At 36.2% G+C, this 19713-nt stretch overlaps 1 protein-coding gene across 1 annotated transcript; it reads right to left on the minus strand.

Moving 5' to 3' along the window:
- Positions 1 to 2439: 2439 nt before the first annotated feature.
- LOC146132292 (integrin alpha-11-like) lies at positions 2440 to 19252 on the minus strand. Its single transcript, XM_083397265.1, has 23 exons — positions 19143 to 19252; positions 13632 to 13852; positions 13328 to 13479; positions 12587 to 12717; positions 12215 to 12326; positions 11320 to 11494; positions 10937 to 11096; positions 9711 to 9808; positions 8886 to 9079; positions 8661 to 8737; positions 7875 to 8037; positions 7660 to 7745; positions 7203 to 7451; positions 6333 to 6536; positions 6034 to 6173; positions 5231 to 5379; positions 4602 to 4747; positions 4426 to 4523; positions 4238 to 4357; positions 3277 to 3424; positions 2928 to 3090; positions 2719 to 2807; positions 2440 to 2487 (listed from the first exon to the last, which is right to left on the minus strand). Exons 2-21 carry the CDS (start codon positions 13814 to 13816, stop codon positions 2938 to 2940), a joined length of 2940 nt encoding a protein of 979 aa, XP_083253391.1. The 5' UTR covers positions 13817 to 13852; positions 19143 to 19252; the 3' UTR covers positions 2440 to 2487; positions 2719 to 2807; positions 2928 to 2937.
- Positions 19253 to 19713: the final 461 nt, after the last annotated feature.

Genomic DNA, 19713 nt, shown 5'->3' on the forward strand with positions numbered 1-19713 from the left:
AGGTTTACTTTCACCCAAAAGGTTAACAAACACTGAACTATAAATTCCCTGTGAATGTGATCGCGTTCCATCAAAGTGGTTTTAATACACTTTTCATTCGTTGCACGGATGACGACATGTGAACTCTAATTTTAAACCAAACAAACGCTTTTTTGCGCTTTGCGTCAACACTGTACTGCCTCCTTAAATGTAATTAAACACGTTTTTAAGTTGAAAAACGATCCGAGGCCTGTCTGATTAACATTTCTAACATGTTAATAACACAATTATCAGTTAACATTTTGTGCGGCCCGCAGAGACCTTTCTGAGTTTGGTTTTGGCCCGAGACTAGAAAAAGGTTGCCGACCCCTGCCCTAAACGGTTACGTGAGATAAAGTATAACGTAGTTTTCTCAATTTTCTACGCGAAGTCCTGATGTTTAGCCTTAGTTTAGCCATTTTTAAAACAAAACGTGGTGGCTCACCTTGTACATAATGACGATCATCGCTATGAGCAGCAACACACCCCCCGCCACCGACGCAACGATTATCCACCAAGTTTGTTGCTTCAGGGATGCCACAGGTTGAACGAACAGAGTCGCAGTGGCGACGATCTGCGCATCCAGCATTTAGTTTCATAGTGAAAAAGAATAAAAACGACAACGATTTTAAAAATAGCTCCAATAGACGAACGCCAATCGCTCAATGTTTGTTAACTTAACTCGTCTAAATATACATATCGGTTAACGCTTCATACCAAATAGTTGAATTGTTTTCATTAAGGTAGATTTGTTTTGAATGTTCTTACATTAAGAGTGTTCAATAAGGGTCGTCGTCCATTTTTGTCGACGATAAATGGGGAACTCATCGTGTTATAACTCAATTGAGAAGTCATTGTGACAGTAGTGATGTTCTGCAAGGTATGCACATGATTAAAGAATAATTGAATCATGGTAACAGTCACATTAGTAATAAACCTGTTTTTTTATAGCTCTATTTAGTAAAATACAAATACAAATAGTAAAATACAAATACAAAAAATTGCGTAAATCGTTATATATTTGTCAAAAAATTAGGTTATATTAATAAGCCGAAAAGAAAATTGAGTTTTGTTTTTCAATTGCGAGCCATGCATGATTTATATTTACCGCTGGTAGATTAAATGTTTGGGTCCACAAGCGAAACTCGGCATTGAATTGTACTTTGTCCCCGAAGGCAACTCGGCCGACCTGGCAAGTAATTTTGTCGCATTCAACCGAATTCGAAGCATTCATTCCACAATCCTAAAAACATAAAGCAGAACAATTTATAAAACAACACTGCAGTGGTTCTCAACTTTTTATGGCTTGTGCCACCTCTCAGAAATAACAAACAGATTGCGGCACCCTACAAGATTTTTCCGTAGGTAAATCATTAGAATGTCACAATAAACGGAACTGGAACAACACACAGCAACTCTACATAGCAAAGGAAATTATAAATGGATATATTACACTCTAATATTACACAAAAAGTCGTAAGAGTTGAGCGAAAATACGTTTCTTAAAGATTCTCAAATATCTCTCGACACCCTTGAGCATTAAAATGGCACCCCAGGGTGTCGCAGTATCCCGGTTGAGAACCACTGGACTAAAGTATATTGTGGTACACTATTAAATTATTCTTTGTATAATGTAACTGGTTGTTAGAAATAAAGGTAACAATGCCTAACGTAAAGTGTTACTTACGAAGTTTGTATTTGCTAGGGGATTTGGATTTGCGATGGCTGTTACGTTTATATACGATTGTCCGACCGCTGAAGAATGTAACTTTAGTGGGTTGATATTTTCCTGACTGCAGTGACAATCGACTGGACTCTAAAAATTATTTGTTTTTTAAATAATTTCTTTATCAGTTTTTTTTTTAAGATTCATTTAAGGTTAGTGATATTAATGTGTTAAATATGTTGTTATTTAATGTGGTTGGTTATTTATTTTAGATTTAGAAATTCACAAACAAATTTGAATATCAGTTAGTAAACTCACCTGCGATGAACCACACTGTACGCGAGTTGCATACAACAATCTTTGCTTTGGGAAGTCCTTCAGTCGGCTTGGAAAGAGTAGAGAAAAAGTCGAACTAGGTATAGCGGAAAAACCTGTGCCCTCCAGCTGTAAAAAAATGTTCAGGAAATTGACAAAATCCAATGCAGACAAATTTCTATGAAACTAATTAGTTAAACTTATTGGTCAATCCTTCACCTTTCCTTCTAAAACTATCAAATTGCTTGCGCCCAGACCGATTTCCTGCACTGAGTTGATTGTCTTGTTCGATTTCGTGTAATTAAAAACCACACCAGGATCGATAATTAACCTGCAAATCGCAGTGGATTAAGATTGGTAAGTTTTAAACAATGTTTAAAATTTCGTCGACTCACTTGTTCAACTTTACGCTTGAAACGTAGACGACAGGGTGCGTTGAAAGCCAGGAGTTATCGGTGGCGTTCTTATCTCCTTTAATTCCGTCAACCCTGTAAGTAATATATATATTGCATTTACATTATAGTGTATATATTATTGCATTTACATTATAGTGTTTCACAACATAATTACTAAGTATTTAGCATGGACTGTATACTAGTGTTTCAAAACAATATTACGCTTTGCAAACAACTTTTGCCAAAATTTATGACAAGATAATCAGTGACCAATTTCCTATTTTGCATAGTGTTAGATATAACAAAATACAGTCAAATTCTTACCGGGATGTGGCAAGAAGCGAAATGTTGACGTTTCCGAGCGTTGCCGTTTGTTTCAATATGCTAGTGCTAAGTTGAAATTCGAAGTAGCACTGTAATGCAAGAAAAGCGTATGGGGTCAATTGTGTTAAAACGTCTAACGAGACTGTCTTCCACATTTTAATCGAAATGCTTAAACTGATTACCATATTATTATAATAACACGAATTTACCAAAATCAAATTATACCCAATCTCCATTTTGCATGACAGACTTTAGGTCTTTGTCGTATTCGTAAGTCAGCACTTTTGTTTTGGAACCACCCTTGCTTGTGTCCGGTTGCAAATCAAGCACACAATTTTGATGAGCAGCGTTAGAACTTGTAACATTTAGAATCTGGATAAAAATTTACTTTGTAATTGGTGATTGGTTTCAACCCTTTGACTACAACGGTTGAGTTGAAATTTGAAACCAAAGAACCTATTTCAGTTTAATTTCAAGTTACAGCACTTCACTGTTTGCAGTTCTTTAAACTTAATATGCAACAACATTAAACTAAATGTTTTGTGTCACTATAGTTACCTTTTTCCAGACAAGTTGTTCACTATAGTTGACAAATACTGTCGTTCCATAAGATATCTCCCCCTTGTTTGTAAAATTAACTTTGACCACTATTGGTTCTCTGGTTGAGATAACCAACGTGCTTCGGTTGTTGGTGGTTGATTCAATTCTAGAAATTTAGCATTTACCATTGGTATTGTTCTTTTCAATTTTTGTATTCGAAATGTGTTCAGAAAAAAAATTATAATCAATATTAAAAAACTTAATTAATGGCGTAGAAGTCACTGTACATCCGGGTTAAGCAACGTGCCCGTGGGCCACATGCGACCCTTTTCCATTATTGTGCGGCCCTTCAACTTCTTCCAGCTATATTTCCCTAAATGTCATAAGTGTGCACCATGTTGGGACTTTTGCTCTATCAGCTTCCTGTTTGAAGTGCGATGTAACACATAGGCTACACCGCTACACTAATGCAGTTGAACTCGAGTGGGAAACATCTATTACAAAATAATCTTTATTCATAAAGTTTTACTTGTGTCACGTTGTTAAGATAAACAATTGTTTTGCAACAATTACACCTGTCTAGTACGGTCAAGATGTAACAGACTTTTGCCACGCATATTGACTGAGATGTTATATTTAACAGCTGGTTGAATTAAGGCTGTTAATTAAATTGTACTGAGCCGATCCGTACGAGAAAGGTGTCACTGGGAATTATTTTTTAAAGTTATTTCCGAATTCACAAGTAGACAGCACTGACAAAACTGCCGTAGTTGCAGCCTAGTAGCTCATTAGTTTTTCTTGTAAAAGCTGAAAATATGAATTAGTGTTTATTTGATGTGCGGACCTCCTGTAAGAATTACATTTCCTAACTGGCCCTTGTGCTAAAAAGGTTGCCCACCTCTACTGTAGATGTAACAGTTTTTTTATTCTTTTAAATATTTACTATCGAGTTAACGATATCCTTTAAAACTTATCTTACCCTGACAAGTTGGCAGAAGGCAAGGTTAATTTTCCAGTAAGTTGGAGGTCGTAATGACACTTTTGATCAATTCCACAACTTTTGGCGAACGATATACTACTTCTTGTCGCATTTGAAACTCTAAAATTCAAGCAACTATTTTTAGTTTTACTGCTAAAAGATTATCATTGATTCAAATTGGGGATTACTTTTCTTCCATTGAGGCAAGCGGTTTTGTGATATGACTTTTGGCTAGTTTGTAGGTCATCTTTGCCATGACCGGGGTGTTAAAATCCATTATTCCGTGCTGAAATGTCATGCCAGTTAATAATTGTTAAACTTGTAGCCATGAAAAAGTATCACTATTTTCTTACAAATAACTTACAGCAATAAAAACTCTAAAATCGTGGCATTTTTTAACATCGTTGGCTAGAGTCATCTGTTGGTTTTCTGCTTTGCTGGAAAATGCGCTGCCCAATAAGAAATGAACTCTGCGAAGGTCTTGGTCGATTGATACGTTGTAAGTAATGTCTATAAATGGCACATACGGCTATAGTATTGGTTGAAAACGTACCGCTCCTTTTCTGTGTGCTCAGGCACAAGTGACTTAGAGCCAGTAAGCTCATTTAGAAAAACAGGAAGTAAAACATATCAGGCAATATAAACAAATTTTTAAAATATATTTTTTTCAACCTGTTTTTTGTTTTCGTTTTCTATAAACTGTTTATGTAAGGAAAAATGTTGTGACCAAGAATTCAATATGTTATGTTAAAAAAATATATAGCGGTGCTGGTATAGTTGAAAAATTATCACGGTTCCTATTTTCATTTCTCAAGAGTTTTACTTAATCTATACTTCAGCTATTGCCTAACAAGTTATTTTGTGTTTTTTGTTATCATTCTAGTAAGAAGTGATTACGCCCCGGGTAAATTTTGCCTTCTTTTGAAATCTAAAGTAAGAAAATCAATACCACACCCCATCATTTAAATACATCGTTAAAACAGTCTTTCCTACCTATATTTCGTTCCACTGATTTCCCCGTGTATTGAAAGCAAGTTTGAACAAACAAGCAAGTGCGATTGCTGTGTGTGAGGCAGGTTATTACGTCAATGCTTGGAGAACTGAACGTGAGAGAGTTGTTGAACTTCACCAGTGCTCTTGTCCTACACAGAAAACGTGTTGAATTATTTTGAAGTAAAAAAATATTACTCAACATAAATAAACCAGATAAACAACGTAAACATGGAAATCTTTAAAGACATTTTTTATGGGGGATTACGTCTACCTAAAGTAAATTATCAGGCTAATTCGCGAATACTGTAATAGTTGTTTTCAGTGTGTTCCCCGAATTTATCATTTTTAACCAAGTGAGTTATATGTTGTGTTGGTGCGATTTAGAAACACACAATAACACCAAAGCAATAAGACCTAAAGCAAAAAACTATTAAACCACAGTATTAAAACCAACGACACAATAAAGCCAAATACGATGTAAAATCTACAACGGAATAAGAACTTGTTATGTACTTAGGGGTGGGGTTTGGGGCTAGCTAAAATGTTGCATAAGCCTGATTCTGGCCATTTAGGTTTATTTCCACGGGTTTAGGTCCTAGTCCGATTGTTTGTATTAGTATACTGTTAGGTATAGGCGTTATTTTGGTTTATTCCGATGTGTGTTTTATTCCTACTATAATGTTGTTCTTATTTTGATCTTATGGCTGGAGTCCCGAAAAAGGTTGTTCTGTAGGCTAAAACAAACTGTGCATTTAGCCGTGTGGGGTGACATGCAATGTAAAATAATAATACGATATATTTACCTGAAAATGACGACTTTGTCACTGGTTGGCGCCCCAACAATTAGATCTGGATAAAGATTCCCATCTAGATCAATGTTGCTTTCCAGTGATAAACCAAAGTTAACTAAGCCGCTCACTTCGAGATTGGACGCTGATATTTTCTGTCAGTATGTTGGCAAGTTTATACTTTATAAACATGTGTATTTGAAATGTGTTTAAATTTGATAAAATATTCAAAATATTTTAAATTAAGAAGAGGGAACTGATTAATACACATTTGGGGCTTAAATTTTATTTTGTTATTTTAACACCTTTTCTACCTGATACGATTGCGCGGAAATTCCGTCTGAGCCTCCCAGATATAAATAGACTGCTCCCATTCCGTTTTCCGCCATTGGGGCCGCAATTACAACATCGTTGTAACTGTCATCATTCATGTCACCTGCCAATGTCATTGTAGTGCCAAACCTGCCACCGACTTCCTTATTTCCACTGATTTCAGTTGGTCGATAGGCTCTGTCGGTCTAAAGGTTAACAGGTTATTAAGCGATTATGCTATTGTTATAAACATGACGGCAAGATATAACGCTATGGCAAGGTCTTACTAGAATAAAATGGTTTTCCAATAAAAAAATTACAACATTCGTGACACGAAGTATCATCATGTGGTTTACCACAGTGTTGTGTCCCTGTCAAGTCATTTGAAGTCTTTTTTAAAAAATAGCAAGTTAAGCCCCAGTCCAAGTTAGCAGTTTCCCAAGTCAAGCCCCAGTCAGGTAGGTAAACTTGTCCGATTTAAGCAATAATTCAACTAAAAAAAAAAGGACAAAAAACATCATGAAGCAATTTAATCGTTTGATGTGCCAAATTTGCGATAATAGCTCAATTTTATGTGAAAATGGTAAATGAAAACCCAAGTCATTTGACTCAATGGCTGTCAAGTCAAGTCATTTGTCTAAAAGACTAAAGTCAAGTCAAATAATTTGAAAACAGTGACTAAAGTCTACTTAAGTCAAGTCATTGACTTAAGTCATTACAACACTGCAATGCATGTTTTACAATTTTGCTTTACGTTTTGCAAAAACCTTTTACTTTATTTTATTCCGTTTCGCTTCGATTCTCTGCATTATGGCTCTATTTGCCATTAAAAAGTTAATACATCTATGATTGGTCGAAATCATTGATCTTACCCAAGACTGAAGTGTGTTGGTCCCCTGAGACATGTAGACGAACACCCTTCCCTCGTCGTAGGTTTGACCGATGTAAAGCGGCGACCCCACTAACAAATCGTCCAGGCCGTCGTTGTTTAAATCTGCCGTCAGCAACGAACCACCAAAATAACTGCCCAGCTGACTGAACGTGCCCGTACAATTGCAATCGAATGGGTAAAGGGTGTAGTTTTGAGACGATGCTGTTGCGTATTCGTTGACGAAAATCACCTTAAAGTATTAAAATGATTAAATTAACATTATTGGACCATTCTCAGATAACCAATTACTCAAAGTGCAAATGATGTTTATAGGTTTTTTGAATAGTTTTCAATATCCGAGTAGAGCTTTAATTTTTGTTTGTCAACCTTTCTTATAATATTATTTACTTTTTTACATACAATATCTGAAATGTTTGTTGTTTATTGAGTTGTCTTACCGATCCCACCATTTGATATCTTGGTGCCGAAGCAGCAATATACGAGGAAGTTCCACCATTGTAGTTGCCACTAGTTATCCTAAACCCTAAACGAGGATAAATGAAACGTAAAGACCCGTCATCAGTTTTATTTGTTGCATATTTCGAGTGGACACACTGGCTACCACTACACGAAAAATGATTTTTATGAAACGGGTTTCAAAACTCGATCTTACCCAGATAAGAGTCATAGGTGTCTTTAGTCAGGCCTGGCAAGTTGTGCTTGATCTGATCGTACGTGAAAAGGTATGGATTCCTTAAATCTGTTCCTGAATATTTCACTATAGTTCCGACGTTCCGGTAGGCTCCTACTGCGCCCATCACAACTTGACCACTCGTCTAAAAGGAACAAAGTAAATCACGTGAGTTCTATTGCTTAATAGAGGGATACAGCTTGCGATTCCTAACCTATTTATTTTACAGTTATGTTTAAAAAATTGAACTGTAACAAAAACGTTGAAGGTTAATATAAAGGTTTTTCCGTGAGTTGACTTTACAATATTTGGCAATTTATATTCAATATTCCTCAATTAATATTACAATGATTTTTACCTTCCGTAAAAATGGCCACACATTCAACACCTGTTATATGGAGCGTCTACATGTGACGTCACGTCTCACCAATCTTGATAAAAGGTTTTCTGCTCGTTAAACCTAACATTTGTTTGCTTAGAGTAATTTATGCACAATTTAAAAATTATTCATGGTTGTGCGGAATGTTGTGCGAATCAATTAGATTCCCCACCACCTTTTATTGCTAAGCATTATTTGGTTTCAGGCGAAGAGAATTCAACTTAAAACAGTTAATCGTTTGTACAAGGTCGTAAGTTACTTTGAAGTTTAAACAACTGAATTTAGTGTGAGTCACAATTAAATATTTTTCGTAAAAAAGTAAAAAAAAACAAGCAAAGTTTTTTTACTTGATTACTTTATGCGTTACCGAAAACCTGTCAACAAGTTACCTTTGAAAGGTGTCCCGACATTCCAAACAGAGCATTTTCCAATGAATGTCGGATATCTGGTACGCTACCTTTCTGTCCTGTAATTTGGAAAACAAACCTAATTTTAACCGATATGTTTTATATTTTAGCAAAGATTAACAGTATACTATATTATAATGCAACTCTTGTTGATGACGTCCATTTGTTATTCGCTTGTATACCTTTAAAGGCTAACTATATAGTTACCTTCGTTCGTAGTTGTTGATATTTGTTGCGTTAGGTTACCCAAAACGGATTCGAGTTGGTTATAGTTGGCGCTGTTCAACACACGGTCCCAGCTTTTGCCACCGTTGGCGCTTTCTTTCAACGAGCTGTTGTCGACCTGTGACCCAACGCCAATCGCGTACACCGTGATGTTGTTTTCTTGGGTAAGCGCGTAGCTGAGACGGAGAAAGTTAAGGCTTTTAAATCGTATACTTTTCACGAGGCTAACAAGCGAAACACTCAAAAATACCTAAAAGGGTTGTATGTTATTTGAGGGTGTTCGTAGCAAATTGATAAAGACGATGTGCAGCGTAAAACTTGTCTTAGCATTCTATTTATATATAACTGTTTAAACTACTCCCATACCATACCAGTTGGTCGTGAGGCTATTGCGGAGAGACAGCGAATGATTTACTGTTTTTATAGTTTTCTATGGGGACATTTTGCGTGTTCGTATTTTAATAGTTGGCTCATTTCGGTTTGATTTTTAGATCTCGAAACTCATATTGAAACCAGAAAGTTCGGTTTACCTCTAGTATATTTCAAAATAGTTTATGCTCGTGACCACTCGAAGACTACTCCGGTGCCGAGGGTTACGGTAAGAAACCCTAGGCCTTGTCTAAACAACTATCTGCATTTTATGCACAAAACTGAACATAATTTGCTCCTTAAGTGGGGTTTACGTAATGTGGATCATTTCTTTCGCTTCTAAAAAGTTTACATCCCAATGTGAATAAATGACAATAACACTGAATCACCAAGTAATAAGAGGCTGGGAATCACTAATTTAAATGATATATTTATAACCTTTTCATGAGGTTACTTTTGTCGGTGGCGATTCCGTCAGTAATTAAAACAAGGATCTTCTTCGATATTGCTTTGTTCTTTGAACTGGCGAAGTCGATCTGGTAAAGCATATAGCAACAACAATATTACGCCGAATATTACTTCAGACCAAGGGTTTACAAACCGGGGTATGGGTAGGAAAAATTAGATATTTGAGTTCATATATTACCTGGCTATTTAAATATATCCTATCCCCATTGGTAGGAAAAATTAGGGGGTAAGCGGGCAAGTTTATTTAAAACCGTTGCTAAGATTTTGGTAACAAGCAAAAAAAAATCTAAGCTTACCAACTGCAGCGTTTAACCCTTTAAGATAAAACTACCATGCTGTGCATGCTTATGATTAGCTGCGAGACATCAACAAATCACAATTAAATGGAACGCTAATATAAGTAGCAAACTATTATTTCAGTTCACCATAACCAACGTTTTCAAATTACCTCTACAAAGTGAGAACAACACGTTTCTTCGTACTTTTTAAAGTCTAATGTTAGACAACGATTAAAAGCCAACTATCTATTTAGGTACTACAGGCATATATGTAATACCGTATCAGTAAAGCAAAATGGGAGGGAGGCAATATAAAATAATATGGAGCCCAAGGGGCACGAGTATAAAAATGATTGGGAAACACCGAATAATCTTATTAGTGTGCATATTGCGTCACGTGTCCTTGTAAATTAAAAACTTTGCTAATTAAAAAAAAATACAACCAATTATTACTTGCGATGCTCATTTGCAATAAACGCGCAAATTTTATTGTAACCGGTTTCAGTTGCGTTTTTTTTTCCGGGGTTTGCTTGAGGACAAGAGTTTTTGTAGATTATTCGTTTTATGGCGTCAAGGTATGACGTAACTTTGTAAAGGAACCCCTCAAACAAAAATCCCAGAACCACCCATGACTTCTATTGCAGATGGTGCTTTGTATTTTCAGTTCATTATTTGCCATGCATGCATTGCAGATAGGTCGAAAGGGTACGCAGCCCCCAAAAAATTGAGAACCCTTGCTTTAGACGAATACCTAATTATACGAGCTTTACAATCTTGTGGTTAACAAGACAATTAAAAAATGGTGTTATTTAAAATGGAAAGACTAGTTCATTTTAAAATTTGTTTTAGGAGGAAAAGTGCGACAAAACAAAGAGCCGGTAAGTAGTTTCTTTACGTTAAACGTGTTTTGCGGCCTACCTTGACTGCTCTCTCAATGGCCAAGGCGGTGAACGTGTTTGCCGAATACATGTGGTTCATTTTTGTGTCGATGGCGGTTTTCAGACAGGTCACATCCTGGCACTCACCAAGTTGCAATGGTGTTCTGTAGTACTTGCGGTTGAACGAGGCGTAGTTGGGACTTCAAAAAACGTAAAGTTGAAACGAAGAAAAGCACAATGAGTGAAAAGCGTAATATGTGAAACTGAGGTGAACATTATTTTTAAGATATTTTTTTGTGAATCCAGGAAGCAAAAATGTGTTTCTAAATTTGAAGTTCAATAGATAAGATGTCAAAGGTAAACATCAAATCATTCCAATCTAACTTCCATTCTCTTTGTTTGACATCCAAACTTTAAACTTACTTTCTTGCCGAGTTTTGACCGTACTGAAGTATTCCCACTTGGGTCGCGTCCAGTTTTCCCTGAAACTTCTCCGATACGCTCAATAAAATGCCCTTCATCGTGGTAAAGTCCGCCGCAGATATCGACCCCGAACTATCAACCAAGTACATGAGATCCACGTAGCTTTTGAAGCAAGCTGTTTTGATAAGAATTTCCTTTGAAACGTTTTGCTAACATTAATAAGGTAACTTGCGATTTCTGCTAAACAAAATACAAATTATCCTTTTTGCTTACAAATCATAACGATTACATGCTCAAACTTCCTTATAATTTAAAATCATATATAAGTGTTTGAAAGTCGATGCTTAGTTAGTTTGGAACCATGAGGCCTTGAAACGCTTGGAGATTGCTTTTTAGGGGTTATTTTATTGTTTAAATTTAGGTTTCTTATATTGTAGGTGCCGTGTTGCCAACTTAAAAAAAATAATATTATATACATAACGGCCAAATCAAACAATTAGACGAACTAGGAATGTCCGATAATATCGGATCGGAGCCGATGTCCGATGCCAAGTGGTAGTATCGGTACTCGTTTGATACTATGGTTCTATCAGTGCCGTTCCAATACCGGATTAATATAGGAATTTAAGCCATGATTAGCAATCTAACCAAGTAAATTTTACTTTGAAATTTAAATGTACTAAAACGCATTAGGTTTATCGACTAGAGCTGGAATGTCGGACACTAGTTCTCCGTCATCTCGTCATTAAACCTATAGCAAAATATGTAGTTAGGCGATGCTGCGGGCTAAGACGTTATCTGAAACATGGCCTATATTTAATTTATGAAGTCTAGAATCTAGATTAGATTTACTTTGACACTTAGAGTAGGAATTTAAATTATACAGTTTTCTTACATTTTTCTCCCCATTTGATTAAACTCAGTGAATTTGAAATTGCCCCGGTGTAGCACGCTCCCGGTGTAAAGTTGTCGTTAAGGCATCTTTTTTGCCTCCCAGGCACACACACCTGTATATAGTTAAAATAAATTAATTCGATTGTTAGCACTTGACACAGAGATGGTTTTTATTAGCTATAAGAATAAATCTAACTAAAAAACATTTTTCTATACAGAAAAAAGTTGCTATATAACACGTTATGGGGCATTATAGTTACTTAAAGTTTGCCAGATTATGCAACGAGACAAGAACAAACTCATGAAAATATGTGAATTGCTATGTGCTTTGCTCTTTTTCCAAAAAATCGAGCGTGCTATATATTTCGCTTACAGCGTATTGACTGTCGTTGGTTGGGAACATTGTGAATCCCAAGTGGTCGGATATCGTTTCCTGGCGAGAACCGAGAGTCAAATCGTTTGCTGTGAGCAATGTTTGGCAGGTAGGCGGCGACATCCATTCCGCTGTGTGACAAAAATTGAGCATATGACAGGAAATGTTTGCTTTAAATTAAGCATAGGAAATGTTTGCTTGAAAGTACATTCCAATATTTTTCATTAAAAATTTCATGAAAAAAGTTTTACTTAGATAAGGCGGCAAATCATTACTCGCAGAAACTTTAGCGATATAGCTTTTTGAATCCGTAATCTATTTTATTAAAAGAGGCCCTGCAGACACAAGTAAAAAGTTTAAATACGTATAATTTATTATAAATGAAGGCTATTTACCCAGCTAAAAAATATTCAATTTAAATTAACTAATGCTCTCACCCGAACCCAACGCTAACCCAACCCTAACTCAAAAATAAATATGTAATCACCAATGTGTGTATGCGTACCCGAGCGATTCGGGCAAACATCGCTTTCTTGAATAAATTGGTATTTTATTTTGTAAATCTATTATGTTTGGTAAAATAGCATATCTCAGTAATAAAGTTAACACTCTTGACGTACCGGTTCAGATCCCTTAACTATACGAAAAAATAACTTGAAATAATAAAACCAAAAGCGAAATAAAGTTTCTTTCCGAAAAACGGAAATTTCGAAAATTAATACCCAAATTTCAGCTGTTTACCTGTATTGTGGTTTGTCACATTTGCCCCTGAACTCGCGTTATCAACTTCGTCTGTTTGCGAGTGCAGTAAAGCTGAGCACTCGACGACCGATCCGTTTGAAAGGTAAGGTTTTTCTTTATTCCTGGAATACTTCGGTGTCCCAGCGAGCAACCTAAGGAGAAACGCAAATAAAAGGTGTAATTATTGCGTGCAACAGATTGCGTAACGTGGTTTCATTTAGAAAAAAGCTCACGTCATAATCAGAACCGCTGTCGTAAAAATTAAGGTAACTTTAGACATTAAAGTGTATGCAGAGTGACATACCTCAACGATGTGGCATTAACTGAAGCTGATAACTTGTATCCGGCGTAGTTCTCTTTAGTTAATGAACCGGTTATGTTGATAGTGAAATGCGTCACAGCTCCTGGCGATACGTCGATGTTATAAGGACTTCCCGTTCGCCAAAAGCTTACTAAAAGCAGCGTTAACAAATAGAAAAAAGATAACATCCCTTCGATCTAGAACGCCTTCTACTTTGAAAGTTTCTGTAAATTAAAAATAATCTCTTAAAATAAACAGATATGTGGGTTTGCGTATGATGAAAAGAGCAACTCCCTATTAATATTAATGTAGGTATAGATCAAATTAATTGGAGAAGCAAAATAGCTTTTCTGACATGTACCATAAAAGGGGCAATTGACAAAACAGAACTGAGTAAGATGTGTAACTCCCCTTACTTCACACTTGCTTTTCAAAAAGTGTACAAGCGTATCTACAAGTCAACTAGAATCATTTTAGGCCATGGTGTTGCTGTATAGTTAATCCTGAAAAAACGATACTGCTAATTCATAAACGTTTAATACAGTATGTCAGCGCTTCTTAACTATAGTGCGCCTTGAAAGGTTGCCAGGTACGCCGCGGGCACAAGCAAAAATATTTTGATATAAAAAACATATATTTTTTTACTTTTCTATTCGGCTTAGCTCATTTGTTCCACAGTACTTTTAAGATATGTAACTATGAAGCCTATTTAGTAAATATGCCAGCAATTCAAGAGAAATACATCTATACTCAAATTAATTTGCGCTCGCCAGGTTTGCCGCCACGTTTTAAAATGTCTTGTGCGCCCAAAAGTAAGAAAGGTTACGAATCTCTGCAGTATGTTAACGTTGTAAACAGCAAAAAGACTATGGTTCTGTTTGTTTAAATATGTTTCAAATATAAGGCTTATCAATACAGATGAACGACAAGCTCACAAATTTTAATTGCCAATTTGAAATAGTTTGAGCAATCCATGCACTTTATTATCACCCAGATATGCGATATGATCGCAAACAATACAATTTTAAGCGTTCGTTCATTGGCTGCAAAATGCATTTAAACTGATGTACTTCATGCTAGCGGGTTGACAAAGAATATTACTATAAGCAGTTTGGTAGCTGTTTTCTGAAAACCTTGTCAAAACGACAACTATACTATTTTTTAAAACTAAAGCCGCCATGACACGGGGATCCTCTTTATGTGCGATATGGGAAGTTGTCATTACACGACTTTTATAGGGCGTCACTACTTTTTACAACCACGAGAAAAACACTTTTCAAGACGTATACCTTTACCGTCATTGTTCTAAGGGCAACAAAGCTTAATCTTTTATAACGAACGTTTGTTAGATCTCACACGATATTACATACAGTATGATGCAACAATATTTGAAAATCGAGTGCGCAATAATATTTCTGACATACCGTAATTAAATTATTAAACGTCCTAATAGGATTTTCTAGAGACGTTAATGTGCGGCTGTTTGGTAGTACTGTAGTATGCTTTAAGCTCGGTTTTGCATACTAGTTTTTTGTTAATTATATCCCTTAATTTAAATCGCTTATGTGTGAACGAAATGTTTAGCGCGAACATACAAAGTGAGTCGAAAATTTTAAACTAAACCAAATGCCAACAAATAGGGATTTACTGTTTGCGATTTGTTTTATTCATTGTTGATAGCCTTGTGTCTAATTGTAAATCTGAAAATCCGATGCAATTCAGGTGTCAATCTGAAAATCAGTTGGCACTGAACGACACATCGTGTTACTTCATGGGTCAAACTAGAGATAAAAACCATTAGAATGCAGGTACAAATACAAGCGCGAGTACAAGGCGATAAAACGTACAAAACTTATTCACAGGCACGAGTTAGCCAAAACGTAGACACAAAAACAAGTTTAAGTGGAGGTGTGCAGTTAACAGTATACATTAAGCCCAGCCTTGATGACATTATATTTTGCTCAGTTTGAATGTGAGCCTCTCTGGGGTGCCGTTGCTTAGTTTTTTGTTAACCGTTACTAGAAGGTATATACTGTTGAAACTGTGGTCAAATATCAACAGGAATCATTAAATGCCGAAATTACAACTGTGATACGACCAACCTGGTTACCCATGACAAGCTTCAAGTGTCCCCGAACAATCTACATAGGGGAAACTGGGCAAAACATCAGAAAACGCAAGAATGGGCACAGGAGTGACATAACAGGTGGACATATCAGCAAACCTGTTGGCGAACATTTCAACTAATAATTTCATAGAATAACAATTAAGATTTCCATTTCGGTAATCAAAAAAAGTAAGCAACAGCACCAAGCGAGGCCCACATTTTAAACACAGCATCATAAAAAATATCGATGCGATCAACGACTTAATGGAAATTCGGTGTTTGCGTCAAACTACGCCTTTAGCACGCTGTCCCCCCTACGTACTGTTAACTTCAGACCTGCAGGTGGCCTTGTTTTTGGGTCCATTTTTTTAGAGCGTTTGCCTGTGGAATATTAGACTTTCTTATCGCCCTACACTCTGGATTGTGCTTCTTTTCGCGCACTGTATTTGCTGTTATTTCTACTTTAAACTGAAATCACGGTTGTCAGTTGTGCGAAAGGTTAAAGAGGTATTATTGCAATTTGTTTTAAGCATTGTTATCCGTTTTTTACGTTTTTTTTTATGTTAACGTTTTACAGTTTGTGTTAACGTTTTACAGTTTGTCAACTAAATGTGTGTAATGACCGTCTTTCATCGCTTATTAGATTTATGCGCATGGTATAACATAGAGCATGTTATAACGATGTTCAGCGTGGCTTTGCTGATTTTCGACAAGTTTTAGGAAAGAGCACAGCATTAGCCTTTATGTCGCAGACAAAGGATAAGCAAAACTTATTTGTTGCCCTTATTATCTGTTGCCCGAAACAACAATGCTCTTCATTTGCACAATGCATTTTTTTACAACAATGCTCTTCATTTGCACAAAGTAATATTTTATTTTACACACTTATACACCATAGTTTAGTTTAACCACGAATTTTTTGCTATTTATCGACCAAGTGTGGTAAACATATACCTTCTGTGTTTTCATGCGTTTGAGAACAAAATAGTGACGAAGTAAGCCTAGTCTTTCTAACCGGTTACTTGGCCGAATGATAACATGCACTGAAACCTGTACTTCACTGCTTTTCGCTTGTATCCAATGCATACACTAAGCAAAAATAAATTATAATGTGGCCCTACCAGATTCGTAAAACTCTCAGTTTTATCTAGTTTACCAGCACAAATGAAACGCTGGATTTTATTGCACTCAGCGAAAAACATAAAACGCTCTTGTCCAAGAGGCGATTTGCCATATTCTCGCTAGTGACATTCCCAGAGTTAATATGCTGGCAAAAAGTTGCGCAACCATATTGCGATTCCTGGTGATTTCCTTCCGATCGCGTCCGCATGTAAACCTGCGCCGTAACGTACTGCGCACGTGCATGCTCGTGACTAAAGGTGATTCGATATACCGTCTTTATTGCGTCACAAACCGCGTACATGCAGTGTTGTGGCATGCTATTTCGCCACCACATTTAACATTCGATCTTATCACGAGATAACAAGGGGCTGAAAAAATTATACAGTGTCTACGTAAATCCTGACCTTTCCCCACGTTTTGCTCTAAACCTGAAACCTAATTAGTAAAATAAATATCAAAATACTAAAGTAAGGGCAACATTTGCTGGAACACTTAACAAAACGATTTTTGCTTCTGAAAATATTTCACTTATATCCACTTGTGCGTTTATAAACGTCTTATCACAAGCTCCTAACACTTTGGGTCTTACTTGAAACTAAACTCCACAACTCCTTATGAAATAAATCCCACTTAACTACTTTGATGTAGCCCAACAGACAAGCAGAAAGCAATTTAGGAAACCCGGCAAACGATGTAAACATTTATGCCTTAACTCAGTTTCCTTTACGTTGGCCCATGGAAACTTCAATGTCCGCCTATCGCGGAAATATAAGCAAACACTTTTGTACGTCAGTTAATAGCACCTTGGAAGACAGAAAGTTGCTTTATTCAGAATTTAAATATGTTAATACTGACGTTTTTAAAATGGATAATTTATTTTCATATTTCGACCTTATTCGATAGGTATTTCGGAATCTGGTTGAGTGTCGGAGGGAGCTCGCTTTCATAATTGAACCCCTGAAATATATCTTTTAAGTACAACATATGAATCAGACAAGTTAAAAAACACCAAGATTTCATTAGGAACAGTGTTACGTGTTTTAAATAGTCCATCCAGATAACCAGCCCATATTGCGTTTAGATCATAACCATAGCCCCTTAACATCTTCAAACTATTATTTAATTTAGTAATAATTTCCATCCAGGTGTGAATTTAAAGTCTGTCGTTCAAGTCGTGCTTAGCATGCGATACACTAAAACAAAATCCCACGATTTCCACAAAACAACAATGGGATAGCATAACAATCACCCATAATACACACTAAAAGCAAAGCAATAAGCAAAAATCTTAATATTATTAAATTTTTACAATTCTCGCATACTTGCCTGTATGCCTATTTGTAATATCGATAACTTTTTTTTCGCGATTATAGTTTCATAATGACTTGGGTCTTTGTCAGTGCGACATTCTAAGTTACATTGTGTAAAAATAAATTTATTGCAATTGGATGTAACTGCCAAGCTCGATTGCATGAACAATTTCTTCATATTTGATTGAATCTACTTTGCACCTTTTTGTGTGATCCGTATAAAGACATTTTAAGCGCATTGAGTCATAATCCATCAGGTGTTCTGTTCGTTAGTGTTCGACTGTTCGTGTTATAGCCGCTTCTGTGCGACAACAGACTACGTTACGCGTGACTTAACGTTTCCGATGTAAAACAGTTCAGCTGGGTGCACTTTACGCCCAACAACAAATTCGATATTTGTGTGCTAAAACTACCTAGTCTTCCAAAATAATATCCATCTTCTTTTAATTTCAAACAACCTATACAGTGACCAGAATTAAGCTGTAAAGCTTTCATTCTCATTTATTTAATTTCCACGCAGTTTTGATTAAGGCATCGGCAAGGATGTTATTGTTATCGTTAACCGCGACTCAAGTCACGATTGTTTAAGTTCGACTTACAGAGAAAGCTGTGCTTCGCCGAAATCGTGAAAATTTTGCAAATTAGGAATGTTACAAATGCGTTTGCGCCTGTGCTTGGTTTTCGCTTTTGTTGGCTTTATTTTAGTTTCGCGCAGTCCAAAAAGCAGTAATGAGCGCGAACTGAACCGCTAACTTATGAACTTAATTTCAGAAACCTCTTTTTTAATTAGGTAGATTATTTTCATTAATATTTACCAAACGTAAGGTTCAAAAAGATTTTTTTTCCAAAGGTGATTGCTGTCAGTTAAAAATCAGATTCGATCCGTAAAAGTAAAAAAAACAACGTATTACACCTTTCGACATTTGTACATTAGTTCTTTTAGAATGACGTTTTTTGTGCGGAAACATAACTTACATTTAAAAGCTTCACATTTCTGCTGACAGTTTCTTGATCAATCCTTCTGCTGAGAAACTTTCCTTGAGGTTAGTGTGGTCGTCTGCTAACCCAGGTTATGTTCGTTCGCTTTTCAACGTTGTTAAAAGTAAGCTCTGACGCAATTCTCTCTCTACATCCCACCTGAAAGCCACCCCCGTTAACCGTGCTTCCTAAAAAAGTCTCTTTTTTCAGGAAACGTTATGACAATATGGTGTGACGCCATTATATTGCACTGCGAGTGTGTGGGTATTAAAAAACAACGTTGGTGCACATATATACCTATTCAGTGTCTCGATTGTAAAAGTGTGGTTAACGATAACTTCATGGACATACGTAACTCAATTTTCAAGCAAAAAATGATTCACAATGATAAATATATACAACAAAGCACCAATATAAAAACAGAACGGTTAAAGACAAAAAGTGTATACATTGACAAAAAATAGTTTCTGTAGATCTAAATTTAGAACAAAGGAAGTTTTATTCATATGCATTACAAAGCCAACATAGGCTGTCGACCAAAAAGTATAGTTGAGGGTGTGATGTCGTC

The sequence above is a fragment of the Ascidiella aspersa genome, chromosome 9, assembly GCF_963924565.1.
Source record: "Ascidiella aspersa chromosome 9, kaAscAspe10.2, whole genome shotgun sequence".
In the NCBI taxonomy this organism is placed as follows: Eukaryota; Metazoa; Chordata; class Ascidiacea; order Phlebobranchia; family Ascidiidae; genus Ascidiella; species Ascidiella aspersa.

Excerpts from the sequence above, each read along its gene's own strand:
- LOC146132292 (XM_083397265.1), bottom strand. The coding sequence starts at position 13,816 with ATGTTATCTTTTTTCTATTTGTTAACGCTGCTTTTAGTAAGCTTTTGG. Across the intron at positions 5,380-6,033 it reads GACAAAGTCGTCATTTTCAG|GACAAGAGCACTGGTGAAGT; the intron begins GTAAATATATCG and ends TTTTCTGTGTAG. Across the intron at positions 4,748-5,230 it reads ATCAGTGGAACGAAATATAG|ACATTACTTACAACGTATCA; the intron begins GTAGGAAAGACT and ends TGCCATTTATAG.